Source organism: Juglans regia, chromosome 3, assembly GCF_001411555.2.
Source record: "Juglans regia cultivar Chandler chromosome 3, Walnut 2.0, whole genome shotgun sequence".
NCBI lineage: Eukaryota > Viridiplantae > Streptophyta > Magnoliopsida > Fagales > Juglandaceae > Juglans > Juglans regia.
Window position 1 is genome coordinate 29,137,407 of NC_049903.1, and position 15,240 is coordinate 29,152,646.

Below are 15,240 nucleotides of genomic sequence, written 5' to 3' on the forward strand. Positions count from 1 at the left end.
AGAGGGAAGAATTGAGAGAAATATTGGACTGAATTGATTTATTTCGTATTAAGCTTTACAAATAAATAGCAGTACAATGAACTAGCAAAGGAAATATATATACAAGGAAAGTGGACTAATTTGATTTAGTCCTAAAAATAAGCTAATTACAAGAATTGTGGAAGTCTTGATTCGGTGCATATATGGAAAGGAGAGATCTGTCAATAGCAATGATGACAATAAGAGCTTCGAATTAGAGCATGGGGCCTATAGTCATCTCTGCTTGGTGATATTTGACTATAATGGATTTGCTCTGATTGTGATGGTGGGAAAGAACTGCTTCACCATTGCAAGCGACTGCAGACTCGGAGTTCAGTTGCAAACCCTCCCCATCGATTCCCAAAGGATTTATAAAATTAATGATCGTTTATTCATTGGTCTCTCCGGACTCGCCACATACGCTCAGACTATGTATCAACGACTGGTGTTTCGGCACAAGCAGTATCAGCTTCGTGAAGGGAGAAACATGAAGCCTGAAACTTTTGCAACCATGATCTTTGCTCTTCTTGATGAGAAAAGGTTTGGTCCATACTTCTTTCAGCCTGTTATTGCTGGCTTGGGAGATGAAAACAAGCCAATCCTTGTCTTTTTCTTTGAAAGTTCCTTAGACTTTGATTATGTTGTTTTGTTGGGATGTGTCGCCATGGAAGACTCCCCACAAACTTTCAGAGGATTGTATGGAGTATCTATTGTTGCCTTCGTGCTTCTCATGAAAAAGGGAAGTATGGGTGCCTCAGGTATTTGTGAAAATGTCAATTAGGAGTGTCGTGGGTTTGATCTCTAAGTGTTTGTTGTTGGGAGTGTGGTTCTTTCGAAATCTAGCTCTTCAAGAGAAATTGGGAGAGATTATTGATAAATTGTTGAAGTGTGGTTTGACTGAAAGATTACCTCTGGTTTCTCTTATAGAGTTAATCCTCAAGAACTCCTAAGAGAATACTAGCACCATATTGAAGAATGGCAATAATAGCATTGCTGCAATAGAGGAGTCGGGAACTTTGGAGTTGAGTTCCATTAGAGCAACTGTCAAATGTGTGGAAGACAAACTTCAAAATGGAGTTCTGATATGTTTGACACAAGGGCTTGAAGAATTGGGAAGGACAATGAGTTGTTTCAGCTGTTTGGGAGAAAATATGTATAGAGCTGCTAGTACTAAACAGTTCTTGGAAAATAATTCAACAGGCATTGATCATAGTTATGTAGCCAAGGAATCCATGCCAAAAAATACATGGCCTGTAACTATCCAGCCTATCGCAATTTCTGCCATTCCACTAAAAGAGTTAAAGGATATTATAGATAATTTTGGTACTAAGGCCTTAATTGGTGAGGGCTCATATGGAAAAGTATATCATGATGTCCTAGCTAGTGAGCAGGCTGTAACCATAAAGAAATTAGATTCCAGCAAACAACCTGCCCAAGAATTTCTAGCTCAAGTCTCCAAGGCAAAAAGGGAACCCCACCCCTTTTGTGTTGATTTTACCTCAATCAAAGGTAAGCTTAGTTGTAGGAGTTTCGAGCTTAACGTGTTGGGTGAAATGCATCAAGAGACCACTGAATCTGAGGAGCAAGTTTTTCAAATGGCAAGGCACATAAAACCTATTGCATCACAACTTGGGTTGCCTTTGGTTTTCAAATCAAACTTCGATAAAGCTAATGGAACTATGGGTTTGGGGTATGCAACAACACCTATTGCTGGGGTGAAACATGAAATGGTTGTTGGTATAAAGAAAATTCTTGTTTTTGACCCAGTTGGGGGGACAATGGTAGGCAAAGATACCGCACCTTGTGGACAAGGTGCTTCTACGGGGGATGGTTTGTCACACATTTGCAATAGAGATAGGAAGGACCAAAGTCATAGTAGGCTTGGGTTGAGTAATAAGAATTTGTAGTTGAGTTTATTTACTTGAGTCTAGTTGAGTCGGGCCATGACCCATTAATTGTTAGTTATATTTTGATTGGGCTTTATGTTACTGTTGGAGTAAGTGGCCTATGGCCCAAGAGAGAAGTCATATATGTAGTAGAATGAGAGACTTGTGAGAGCATCCAAAATTATTAGTGAAAATGTTTTCTTATTCTCTTTTATCTCTTTCTCTTGGAGGTTAGATCAACCTCGAATCTGACCATTTTCTTTACATTTTCTCTCATACTTTCTAGTTATCCAAACACTACCTATTAGGTGTGTTACAGGTTCTTTGATTTCTGGCTCGATCTTTCTCCCTTCGTTCGGTTTGCATAGGAAGGCAAAACATTTATCCAAAGCTCACAGTTTTTTGTTCTTGGCCCGTAGGTTTGCATTATAGGTAATGATACTGGTACTATCCGTCTACTATCCAAGCTTCAAAAAATCTGTCAGAAGCTTGAGTAACACGCCTCCTGTCTCCCCTTCGCGCTCACGCCAACTTCTCAGAAGTTTAGCTTGACCAAAAGCCCTCTCCAACCAAAAGACCCTGTAAATGGCGCCAAAAGGGATACGGGTCTACTCTCGCACGTGAACTATTCCTCTAAAACCACCACTTTGCAAAACAGTAGTTAGGAACATTTATCAAGATTCTCCGCATCACACCTCCTTTGCCTTTATTATTTTGTCCGTGGCTATGCAGCACTGTTGGTGCTACTCGGTAATGGAGGTGTGGTGTGGAGATTCTCCTTTCTTCTTATCTAGTCGTTTCAGCTTGTATATGCTCAACAAAGGACTATTATAGATGAAGGTTTTCTAGTTGTTTCGAATTGAAATTCTTGTGCTAGTTCAGTTAACTTATTCTCGATCAATGTTTCTAAATACTGCTTTTATTGTTAGTGGTTGCTCTCAAATGATTGCTTTAGAGAGAGAGACTTCGTGTGCAAGAGTAGACCCGACCCTTTTCGGCGCTGTTTACGTTGGCTTTTGGTCAAACCGAGCTTCTGACCGGCCATCGTTGAGGTCAGCGTCAGTTGACATTGCCACTTGATGCTGTTCCGATCAGTGCCACAAGGGTTTTCACCATATGCTTGTCATAACAGAGCTCGATTAATGCACATGACACTACGTTTCTTTTGATTTCCCAAGGAATTATGCACGCCGGAGTAGGGACAAAAGCAGCCCCCCCCGGGCCAGGGCGGGAAAGCATGCCAGTTTGCATTCCTTTGGACATTTCGACCCCTAGCACTTACCAATGCCATGACCAAAGAGGTGAAGCGGTTTCTAAAATACAAAGGAGTCTTGCTATCCACACGGACAACACAATTTTGATATTGTAAGAATGATTTGTGGTAGCAAACAATAATTTCAAATTTCATCAAACCTTAAAGCCATAATACTACTATTCTCTAGGTTGAAAAGAAGAAGAATCTCTACCTTAATCAAAGAAATGACAACATCAAGATCACTTGTAATAGCTAAAATTTAATGAAGAGCAGCAATTAGTTCATTCTTCTACTTCCACTAAGGGGCACTCAGGATTCCGGACATCAATGTACTGGTACACCAGATATATCAAAATCTCGAGGCTGCTTATAAATATAATGGTATGACAAACCATTATACAAAGGCATGACACGGCTGCCTTAAGTACCCTTTCTCAACCATGCTCTTAAAAGCAAATCTACTACATGCACAAAGTCCTTTTATAAATGATTATAGGGCAACTGCTTGTTACACCATCCGCATGCAAATGTTAAAAAGGGATAACGTCTCATGCCAGCCGCCCCACCAAACAGGCCTTTAAACTTGTGCAAGTACCATTTCTCTCTTAAAATCCATGATCATGTTCGGCCATTTAGGTCAGTAGACATTCTGACGGTATCAAATAAAAAATATTATCAAAAGGCCTAAGCAAACAGACCACAATTAGAACAAAATGAAAAACTTACAAAACAAACCCTAGGAATGGTAGCACTTGTTCTGCCTAATAGCCTAGGCTGACTGCCAAATATCAAATGTGAACCGAATGGAGGAAGAACAAAAATGTAGTTTCAAACTATCACCATTTTTGCAATATGCACCGTAAACTATCATAACTAACACCTGGCACCCTAAACTACTAAATTTAGGTAAGTTACACCCTCAGGTAAGAACGCTGTATGTATATATACTATGTTCACAAAATACTTTGCATAGCATAGATATATTTTCTTTTATCGTTGCAATCAATAGACAGATAAATATGAAACCCGCTCAAAGATTTTATGGACATAACATGAATTTACATGCTGCACTACAAACTTGTTTCGATGCATAGAAACACTCACATCAACATGAACACCTATTTTCAGATTCATAAGCAACAAAATAATACATAAACATATGAAACAACAATGTTTGATCTGTGCCGCAAAGTTCAGGAAAGTAATTGGAGAAGATTTTCCGTATATGGATTTTATTGAACCACGCACATGATGCAGAACCAGAAAACTCAATGGTTACAACTTACAAACACTGGCACCCTGTTAAATCAAGTAACAATCATAAGGCAAATAATACAACGCTCGTCTTGCAATAGTTATAAAAAAAACATAAAGCCAAATGGCAAAGAACAATGGAATAAGAAGTACAAAGAACATGATTCGAGCTCACCTATACCTATACGGCATGATTCATTACCATTTTTATGAAATGCAAAATGGAATTTTCAATGATCAGACATACAGGTATTGTCCCTTAAACATGAGAGTTAATATAACAGATTTAAAAAGAAAAGAAAAGGAGAGTGCAAAACAGAAGGAACAGCAACCTGACCCAGAAATTCTATCGGTAAATCTGCCAAAAAAGTCCCAAATAGTCCCACACTTTGCTGCAGCAAATTCCATAAAGGGAAGGCCAGCAAGAATCTCGCCCCACTACTCACCCAATTCAGAGCTCGAACTCTTCATCCCTAAGAGCTAACTCGGCAGCCTCTTCTTCCTCCTCGTCGAGAACAAAGTACTCATTCTTCTCCACAGGCCTAAACATATAGAAGATCACCAAATAGAACGCGAGGCTAGCAATCTCCTCGGCCGCATTACTCACCCACTGATACTTATACGCCGCAATCGTCCTGAGCGCAAACACGACGATCCGCGTGAAATACAAGTACCCGATCACAACCATGTAAAACTGCCTAAAAAGAGTCAACTTGGCCAAGTTCCTCGCGGCCTTCCCGTCGGTCTTCGAGGTCTCCCTCAGCGACCGAATCGACCACACGATCGGGAATATGATTGCGCAGCAGCAAATAATGTCCACCAGCAAGAAAACCTGGTTCCAGGTCACCCAATCCTTAATAAACGGCCCGGTCTCGCCAATGACGACCGACGCAATGTTTGCCAGGACCTGAAGCGGGATCACAATCATCAACACTTTCTTCTCCTTCTCCTGCAAGAAGGGCTTCAAGAAGGACCAACCAGTCCCGATCAAAACGATGACGGTGAAGAGCAGGACCACCCTGATGAACTGGAAGATATAGAACAACACGTCCCAGCCGTGCGGCGTGCCCGTGACCTTCACGTAATGCTCGTCCTCGGCGGCGCAGATCAGATTGAGAGCCTTCATGAGCAGCAACCCTGCCATGAGGAGATGGATCCGGTGGACGGAGCGCTTGTTGGTGTAGCAGAGGTAGATCCAGAAGGCTAAGAAGGCGAAATAGGCGAGGGAGAAGAGGAAGAAGAGGGTGGGGAGGTGGGTGAGACCTGCTGAGAGGTAGTCCCGGGAGTTAAGGTCGAGGTTGTAGAGCTCGGTGCGCACGTCCATGGAGACGGTGGACTCCGGTGCGCAATTGGCGAAGAAGAGGGAGTACTCGTTGGGGGAGGAGACAGGGTAGGAATGGTTGAAGGAAGATGCGGGAGGGGGGGAGAGGTCTCGGAAGGTGAAGAGTTTGTAAGTGTACTGGGAGTCGAGGACGCAGAGCTGGGGGTTCTGGCGGATCTCGAGGAGGACCTGGAGAAGGGACTCGTCGGAGAGGAGGAAGAAACCGAGGCGAGAAGGGTCGGGAGGGGAGAGAGAGGAGGAGACGGATACGGAGGAGACGGCGATTGAGACATGACCGGTATGGGTGAAGCCGAATTTCTCGAAGAGGATCATGGGGCGGGTGTCGGAGGTTATGGTTAGGGTTTTGATCTCGCCGGAGGAGGGCGAAAAGAGGAGGAGGAAGAAGAAGACGGAGAAGGCGAAGAAGGAGGACGTTTTCGTCATTTTGGGGGGCCTGATGTTGGTGGAGGTGGAGGTGAAGGTGGAGAGGATTGAGGTTGATCGGTCAATTGGAGTGGTGAGCAGTTGGGAGAAAGAAAGAAAGATAGATTGGGGGAACGAAGGATCCGAAGCGATGGTGGATGGAGTAAATTGACGAGTTTCGTCCACTTTACGATAATGTCCACTTTGACAATATGCGGGGGCCCACGTGGTTGGTTCCAACCAACCGTCTCCGGTCGAGGCCGACGACAATCTCTCATAATTTTTGTTTCGGTTTTAGCTTAAAGCATCTTTTGTTTAGATTTTGGATTGTTAACTATTCTTTTTAATTCATTTTATCTCATTTCCTTAAAATTTTTAAATTTTTTTATATAAAATAAAATAAATAATTTAATTTTTTTAAATCTTAAAATAAAAATAATATTAAAAAAATATATTTTAATAATATTTTATTTAACTTTTAACTTTAATTTCAACTCATCTTGTTAACGTTATATTTTGCACACTTTTAGATCAAGTTTCGACAACTTCGGTATTTGAAAATGGGCCATACAAAAGGTCAAAAAGACTACAGCTTTGTGAAGGCGACCTATGGGCCGGGTAACCTCTGATACCAAAATTCATAAATATTCTTGGAAGGTAGAAAATAAGTAAGAGAGTCTAGGAGTTAAATAACTTTTTTGGTACCTAGAGCTGGCTATTTATACCATGGTTTGGGAGAGGATGCAAATAGTTTTTTTTCTCCACAAAGTATGTGTCTTCTTTTCTGTATATGTTATCAAACATTCTTTAATGCGGCGTGGCTCTACGTTGGCTCCATAAATGTGGTGTGTTATTTAGTAGAAGTGTCATTAATGCAGTGTGGTTCTCTGATCCCGCGTCTGGTTTATACGAGCGTAGATGACCTAATGTCGATGAATCGAAGGCTCTTCGCATTTTCCGCCATACTTTGTGCAGGTCCCTGGGCTCTGAAGTCAGCCAGGGAATGTCAGGCTAATCAATCTTGTCGCCCATTCGATGCCCCTCCTTGGTAGACCCCCTATTCCTTATGCGTATTAGGACATCCTTGGGCAGGTTGAATTAGGGTTGAAGTCTAGTGGGCCTTTCCTAGCAGGAAAATTCCCTTACAGTTACCTCCCAATTCCTCTCGAACAGGTCTAGGGGGAATTTCTTTTATTTCTTTTGACCCTTTATTTTGCCAAATTCTTGGCCCGCCTTGCAGCACGCTGAGCGACCGTTCACATTTCGCATACATGGCAACAAGATGTCAATTACGCTTCTACATTAAATGGTGCCCCTTCGATTTCTGTGTTATGGCTTTGTGTTTTGCAGCCATTAGCTTTGCACCTCGTATCAGTAGATATGCTATGTAGCAGTTGCATTAATTGAGAGATTCTGGTACTCGAAAGGGACACATTGAGATACGTAGAGTTATGATGCCTCGGGAGGCCGAACGTCAACCCCGCCTATATAAGGACTCCCTTTCACATTGTGAAACCCATTATACTCATTTTGCCTTCCTCCTGTTATTCTATGATGTCTTTTTGCATTTCTTCTGAAGTTCCTTACCATTTCTTTCTATCCTTTATGGCTCTGAAGAAATCTTCGTGTTCTGCTGAACGAGTAGGGCCTTCAGGCGTTCATCACGTTGCGGCTAGTCGTGGTGGCTCCCTCCTAGATGGCTTTACTAGATACTCATGGCAGTCGGTGGTTACCTCCACCGAATTGGAAGAGTTAAGGGTGACCTATAGGATCCCCTTGAAGGTGGAACTCGTAGTGTCTTCCCCCAGTGACGGCGTGGTGACTTTTGAAGGTTATGGTACTAAAGTGGCGGTGTACCCGTCATGTTCTCTTGTGGTCTCAGGTTGCTATTTTGTTGACCAATGCGTGAAGTGTTTAGCTTGTTTGATTTGGCATCCACTCAGCTCCCTCCCCTTGCATGGAGGATCCTGGTCTCGTGCTGTGTAATCTGGTGCTGCGCTTTGGAAGAGGCCGAATCAGATTTCATTGACCTCACGGCCCATGAGTTTTTCATTACTCATAACCTAGTGCAGAAGGGCCGACACATTTATAGTTGCCAGCCGGTTAAGGAACTGGCCCGGGTAGAGGAGCAGCATACGGTGGTGAAGGGTATTTCACCACCAATTGAAATACCTTGGAAAAATCTCATTGAAAAACCATCGGGGCCTGGTGCTTTGTCTTTGGCCATACCACCAATCACTTTATAAATCTCATCTTCTTCAAAGGGTATTTCGAACCAGCTCACACTTTGTGGATCAATAGACTCAAACAACAAACCGTTAAGACTCGACCCCTCCAATTAGCCAGCTCCATGAGGAGATTCTCATAATAATGCACAATATGATTCTCGATCTGAGAGGGGGAGAGAGCACTTGATTATTTGAATGAAGTATCTCAATAGCATTATTGCGTTGATGTGAATTAGCCACTTCATGGAAGAATTTCGTGCATTTATCGCCTTCTTTTAACAAAGGGTCTTGGATTTTTGTCGTCATGAAGTCTCCTCCATCAACAACACCCTCTCTAGTTCAGTCACAACCACACTCTTCCTTAATAATACCTCCACCGAGGTATCTCCCATCAACTCCCTCCCCTCTAAAACATGCAGCTCCTAGTCTTCTGAATGTCAACATTTGCAAAAACTTTCAAGTTCCACTTCTTTAAATTTTGCTTCAAAGCGTTAAGTTTACTTGCAAGAATGAAACAAGTAGTGCCTATGAAATGATAAAAAGACCACCAAGATCTAACCTTATCTATAAAGCCATTAGCAGCTAACAACATATTTTCAAACTTGAAATACTGATGTCCCCCATGAATGCGTCCACAATCTAATAGAATAGGAAAGTGATCTGAACAAACTCGGGGCAAACGCTTTTGGTACAATTCCAAAAAGTGGGCCTTCCACGAAAGAAAGATGAGAAATCTATCTAATCTCGACCAACCCTAATTATTGGACCACGTGAACTCTCCTCCAACAAGAGGGAGATGCATGAGATCCAAATCAAATATGAACTTAGAAAACTCCTCCATGGCCATGGAGTTGCAATGAATTCCTGATCGCTTACTAGGAAAGCGGGTAATATTGAAATCCCCACCCATACACCATGATACGTCCCATAAATAATATAAACCCACTAACTCCTCCCAAAGTCTTCTCCTATCTCTATCCATGTTTGGCCTATAGATGCTTACATAAGCCCACTCCCACCCATTTTCAACATTTTTAAATAAACTAGCAATCGAGAAATTCCCAATGCACTCCTCAATAAACTAGCAACCGAGACAAGAGGGGCGATCTACGGGATAGACACAGTAGAGGCATCGGTAGCCTCCATCGAGTTGGTCTGTGGTGGTCCCAGCACCTCAGAGACAAGAGGAGAAAGAGTGGTTCTAGATCCTGCACCCATATGCTCTATGGCTTCGACCTCTAGTGGCGTAGCAGCCGTCGATGGTACCCACTCGCCAATGGGCCTACTTCACTCGACTTCTGTCTCCTCCAAACAGGGCCCGCCGGTTGAGAGGTGTACTACTTTGGCCTCAGCCTAGGCTCGATTCTAATCTTTCCTTCCCTTTAATTAGATTAACAGAATGAGGCCCACTAATCTTTACCTGGCCCATTTGAGTGTGACGGTCTGAGGTACCATCCATTATGTTTCCTTCAAACAAATCACAGCCCAACCCAAGCCCAAGCCCACCCAGTTTTTCTCCTCATCGCACCGTATAAGCCAGTTGATTTTTTCTTGCATGTCACCAAGCTAAATCTTCATCTCTGTTAGAACACGATGTGCCATTTCCTCATTCAAGCCGACATCACTCCCACCACCACCCTTAGGTCTCTGGGCACCAACTGAAGTGGCGGTACTTCCTGAACTTTTTGAGCCTACAGCTCCTCTCAGGCACGCCGATGTGTCAAAGCTTGCTCCCACCCTAACACGTTCATGGGACTGCTTCAAAACCTATGGTTGTTGGAGTATTTGATTTTGCTATATTGCTTAATACTGTCAGTAAGACCCTATATCGTCTTCAAAGAAGATAGTCTCTTGACACTGAATGACAATGATGTCCCCATTATATACCATCATATACCTGATGAGAAAGACTGATCGAGCTGATAGGTCGGAAAGTGTCTGTTATCAGACTTGTGTTCCCTTTTTGTAATTGTCTTTATGCGTGGGAGCTAATTATCAGACAAATGTCTTGCTGATGGTTTTGTATAAAATTTCAATGGAAATAGTCCTTTCCATTTTTGCTAATCTCCAGTTTTCTTTATCATAGCTACGATTGAAGTTGAAAATATTACACATCTGGTGATAGGGAATATAAAGTCAGTATATAGTATTGAGTAAACAATTGTTGAACTAATGGCTATCAGATGAAACTATGAGCATTTGTTTTTTTTTTTGTAAGAAGAAACTCTTCCTCCATGATGATTGATGAGTTATTTTGAAGCAACTATGAGCATTTCTTGCTGCCAAAGTTAATTGATGATGCTAATTAGGATATTGGATGTCTTCCGATTGAATCTAGGTTTTATATGACATGCAGTACCATGACACTTTTTTTTCTTCCTTTCCAGATCGGATGTTTTAGGCCTGTTCATGCCTTTAATTGGAAGGGACTGGCCTCAATCTAGGGTTGCTATACTTTTCTCTGCAATTAAGGTACTTTTTTTCTAATTGTAACCTTCCCAAATTGTCATGTGATTTGTGTTGACTTGTTAGTCCTTTAATCTTACAAAACAAAATTTGGCATTGCTTAGATGATAAAGGAAAAAAGTATTAACTTTGCAAAAAAAAAAAAGAGAGATTTATTATCTAAGATATGTTTCTAGGTTTGTATGATATACGAAGGAAATTTGAATTTTGATTGAAAGATTGTGGGTTTGACTCCCACTGTGGTTGATACCACTCATCGTTTCAACTATTCTTCAATTACCAAGAAAAAGAGATGCAAAGGGCTTACTATTATGCCTTTTAAACATTTTCTTTTCATGAATGACCACTTGTTAACTTCTTAGTAATTTACCAATGTATGTTGAATCTTTTTTCATTTTTAATTGCTGCGCATCATGCTTTTGTGGGATTGTTGGAAACAAGATGGAGACAAAACACACAAAGAAATAAGAAAAGGGAAGAGAAATACGCCACTCTATTTCATACGCTGATTCAAGCTTAAGTACATGGCCATAAAAATTCAAAAGAAAATTCTAGAGTCTAAATTAATGACATCTAATGCTATTCAAGTCCTTGGACGTTTTACACAACCACATGCTACTGATAAAAAGACACTTTTTGGTTTTCACAATTTCTTAATTGGCTATAACTTTCTCATTAAAAACTTGGATAATTGCTGCCCCTTCAAATTCTGACTAAAAGTAACTCATCAGTTTTAGCAATAAAATCAAGTTTAGTTTTCAACACTCTCCCTTAAACTTGACATCTTTCCAACACCGATCATCATCCTCAACTTCTGAAATGTATCATACTTGAGAGGCTTTGTGAAAATATCAGCAATTTGATCAAGTGACTTCACATATTCTGCTTCTACGTGCATGTTCTCAATGCATTGTTGAATAAAATGATACTTTGTCTCAATATACTTGCTTTGATCACGAAACATCGGGTTCTTTGCTAGAGCAATGGCTGACTTATTGTCCATCATGATCTTGGTAGCTTCACTTTGCTCAAAAAGGAGTTCCTTTAACAATATCTTTAACCAAATTGCATGACAAGCACAAGCAGTAGCAGCAACATACTCTGCTTCATAGGTTGGAAGTGTGACTATGGGTTATTTCTTAGAACACCAAGAAATTGCATTATTTCCCAAAAAGAAAACAAACCCAGTTGTACTCTTCTTATCATCAATGTCTCCAGCATAATCACTATCGCAATAGCCCATTAACTTGAACTCCTTTGAAGCCAAATAAAAAACTCCATAATCAATAGTACCTTTAAGATAATGAAGAATTCTCTTGCCTGCCTTCATGTGTGTCTCAGACGGATTTTTCATAAAGCGACTCACAAGTCCAACTGAAAATACAATTTTAAGTCTGGTACAAGTCAAATATCTTAAACTTCCCACAAGACTTCTGAACAATGTTGGATCAACCTTTTGTTGCCCTTCCTCCTGTTTTGAAAGTTTAACTCCACACTCCATGGGCGTGTTGACAGGATTGCAATACAACATGTGGAACTTTTTTAGCACTTCCTTTGTATGGGCTTCTTGCAAGAAGAAAATCACATCCTTCATTTTCTTAACTTCAATTCCCAAATAATAGGACATGAGTCCCATATCACTCATTTCAAACTCTTGAGGCATCGCCTTCTTAAAACCTTCAAACATCATTTGATTATTTCCTGTGAATATAAAATCATCCACATAGCACAAAAAACAAATAATAAATCTTTATATTCCTTTTTCACATAGAGTGCATATTCATGAATGCATCTAGTGAAGCCATTCTCTTTAAAATAATTATCAAGACGACTATTCCAAGCTCTAGGAGCTTGCTTTAATCCATATAAAACCTTTTTTTAATTTAAGCACCTTGTCTTCATAACCTTCAATAACAAAGCCTGAAGGCTGTTCAATATAAACCTCTTCCTCAAGATGACCGTTCAAGAAAGTGGACTTTACATCCATCTAATGGATCTTCAAGTGATTCTGTGCTACAAGTGATAGTAATAGTCAAATGGTCTCCAAACGAGCAACAAAAGCAATAACCTCTTCATAGTCAATGCCTTGTTTTTGCTTGTAGCTCTTTGCAACAAGTCTTGCCTTGTATCTTTCTACTTCAGCCTTGGAATTCTTCTTGACTTTATACACTGATTTGACTCCAATCGCTTGATTGCCACTTGGCAGTGAAGCAAGCTCTCAGGTGCCGTTCTTTTCAATGGCTTGAATTTCCTCCTCCATGGCTTGTATCTATTTCTTATCTTTCATAGCTTCTTCAAAACTCGAAGGCTCATCACTAGAGTATAAGCATAATAAATTCTCATCTTCTAGCCTTTCAGTGTCTTCATAGTGATCCATGAGGCTTCGATATCTATGAGGGCCTTCACTTGAGCTAAATGAAGGAGAAGATGATGATGATGCTATAGAGGACAATGTTGGCATTGTTGGAGATACTTTGCCTTGGGCTTCTTGTATTGGAGTTTCTTCTTCATCAAAATATGGGAGAAAATCATAAGCAGTTTCATTCTGTGTACTCCAATCCCATGTTGCATCTTCTTCAAATTCAACATCTCTACTAATCATGACTTTGTTGTTGCTTGGATTGAAAAACTTGTAGCCTTTTGAGTTCTCATCGTAGCCGATAAACACAACTTTTTTACTCCTATCATCAGGCTTTAACCTCTCTTGCTCCAGTACTTGAACATAGGCAAGAGACCCAAAGACTCACAAGTGTGATACATTTGGCTTCCAACCACTCCATGCTTCTTGGGGTGTCACATTTTTCAAACTTTTGGTAGGTGAACAGTTAGAGAAATAAACTACACATTCGACCACTTCAGTCCAAAACTCTTTTGGCATCGACTTGCTTTTCAACATGGTTCTTGCAATATTGAGGACTGTTTGGTTCTTCCTTTTGACAACTCCGTTTTGTTGTGGCGATCTAAGAACGGTCAAGGGACCACAAATTCCATGTGTCTCACAAAAGGCCCTAAATTCGTTGGAAGTGAACTCTCCACCTCCATTGGTTCTTAGAGATTTAATCTCGTAGCCATTTTCTTTTTCAACACAAGCTTTGAACTTTTTGAATGCCTCAAAAGCCTCACTCTTTTGCTTCAAAAAATAATTAACTCATGTTTTTTGTGAATAGTCATCAATAAAAAGCAAAAAAATAAGAGGTTTTACCAAGAGATGAGGGTTTGATTGGACCACAAACATCTGCATGAATAAGTTGAAGTGGCTCAGTGGCTCTTGAATTGGATTGCTTGGGAAAACTCTTTCTTGAATGCTTGCCTAGTAAGCAAGCTTCACATAAATGATCAGGATGATCAATTGTTGGAAAACCTTTCACCATCTTCTTTGCTCCCAAATCTCTAAGCCCCCCCAAAATTTAGATGCTTATATCTCATGTGCCAAATCCATGATGGATCTTTAACACAAGTCTTCAAACACTTGGCTCCACTGGTCTTCATATCCAACAACATGTGATTTCTTGTCATAGAAGCCTTAGCAATAAGATTCCCTTTTTTATCTATATGCCAAAGAAAGCGATATTCTATGTTTATTTTGCAACCATTCTCCATAAGTTGTCCAATACTCAAAATATTATTTTTCATCTTAGGAATGTAATAAACATTAGGAAGAATCTTATGGCTCCCATTCTTTACCTCAAACAAAATTGTGCCTTTGCCTTTATCTCCACCTTTGATTCATCACCAAAACGCACATGGCCTGTCACTTTGGTGTCAAGTTCCACGAATTTGCTAATATCTCCCGTCATGTGGTTGCTAGCTCCATTATCTAGGTACCACATACTCTTCTCACCATTGGGTTCTTCCTTAAGCGTAATGAATAATGCAGGCTCCTCCACATCTTCCTTGTGTAAAATGAGCTTTGTCTCCTCTTCTACTTTCTTAGTTTGACACTCCCAAGAATAATGCCCATATTTTCCACAAGAATAACATTCAATTTGACTTTTGTCATTCTTTACATCATTGTATCTTTCATGATTGCCTCTTCCTCTTCCACGATCTCTTGAAAATTTTTGATTTCTTACCTCTTGAGAAGAATTTTGCTCAGCTTTTTCACTTCCACGACCACGTCCTCGACCTCTTCTACGTCCTTGGCCTCTTCTACCGTTTTCATAAGTTTCTCCTTTAGCTTTCAATTGTAAGGCTTGCTCCACTTGCTCTTGCTTGCCTCGGTTCATTCTTTCTTCATGAGCCCGTAAGGATCCATTTAATTCGTTGATGGACATGACCTCCAAATCTTTAGATTCTTCAATGGCTACCACTACATGGTCGAATTTGAAGTTGAGAGAGCAGAGAATCTTCTCAACAACATGAACATCTTCCAATTTTTCTCCAAGCCTC

At 40.6% G+C, this 15,240-nt stretch overlaps 1 protein-coding gene across 1 annotated transcript; it reads right to left on the minus strand.

Moving 5' to 3' along the window:
• Positions 1–4,461: 4,461 nt before the first annotated feature.
• LOC109021599 (protein CANDIDATE G-PROTEIN COUPLED RECEPTOR 7-like) lies at positions 4,462–6,331 on the minus strand. The gene has a single exon (XM_019004254.2). The coding sequence runs from the start codon at positions 6,176–6,178 to the stop codon at positions 4,865–4,867; it is 1,314 nt and encodes a 437-aa protein (XP_018859799.2). The 5' UTR covers positions 6,179–6,331; the 3' UTR covers positions 4,462–4,864.
• Between the last annotated feature and the right edge of the window lie 8,909 nt (positions 6,332–15,240).

Bases quoted from the DNA above. Each gene is read 5' to 3' on its own strand.
- LOC109021599 (XM_019004254.2), bottom strand. From the start codon at position 6,178: ATGACGAAAACGTCCTCCTTCTTCGCCTTCTCCGTCTTCTTCTTCCTC.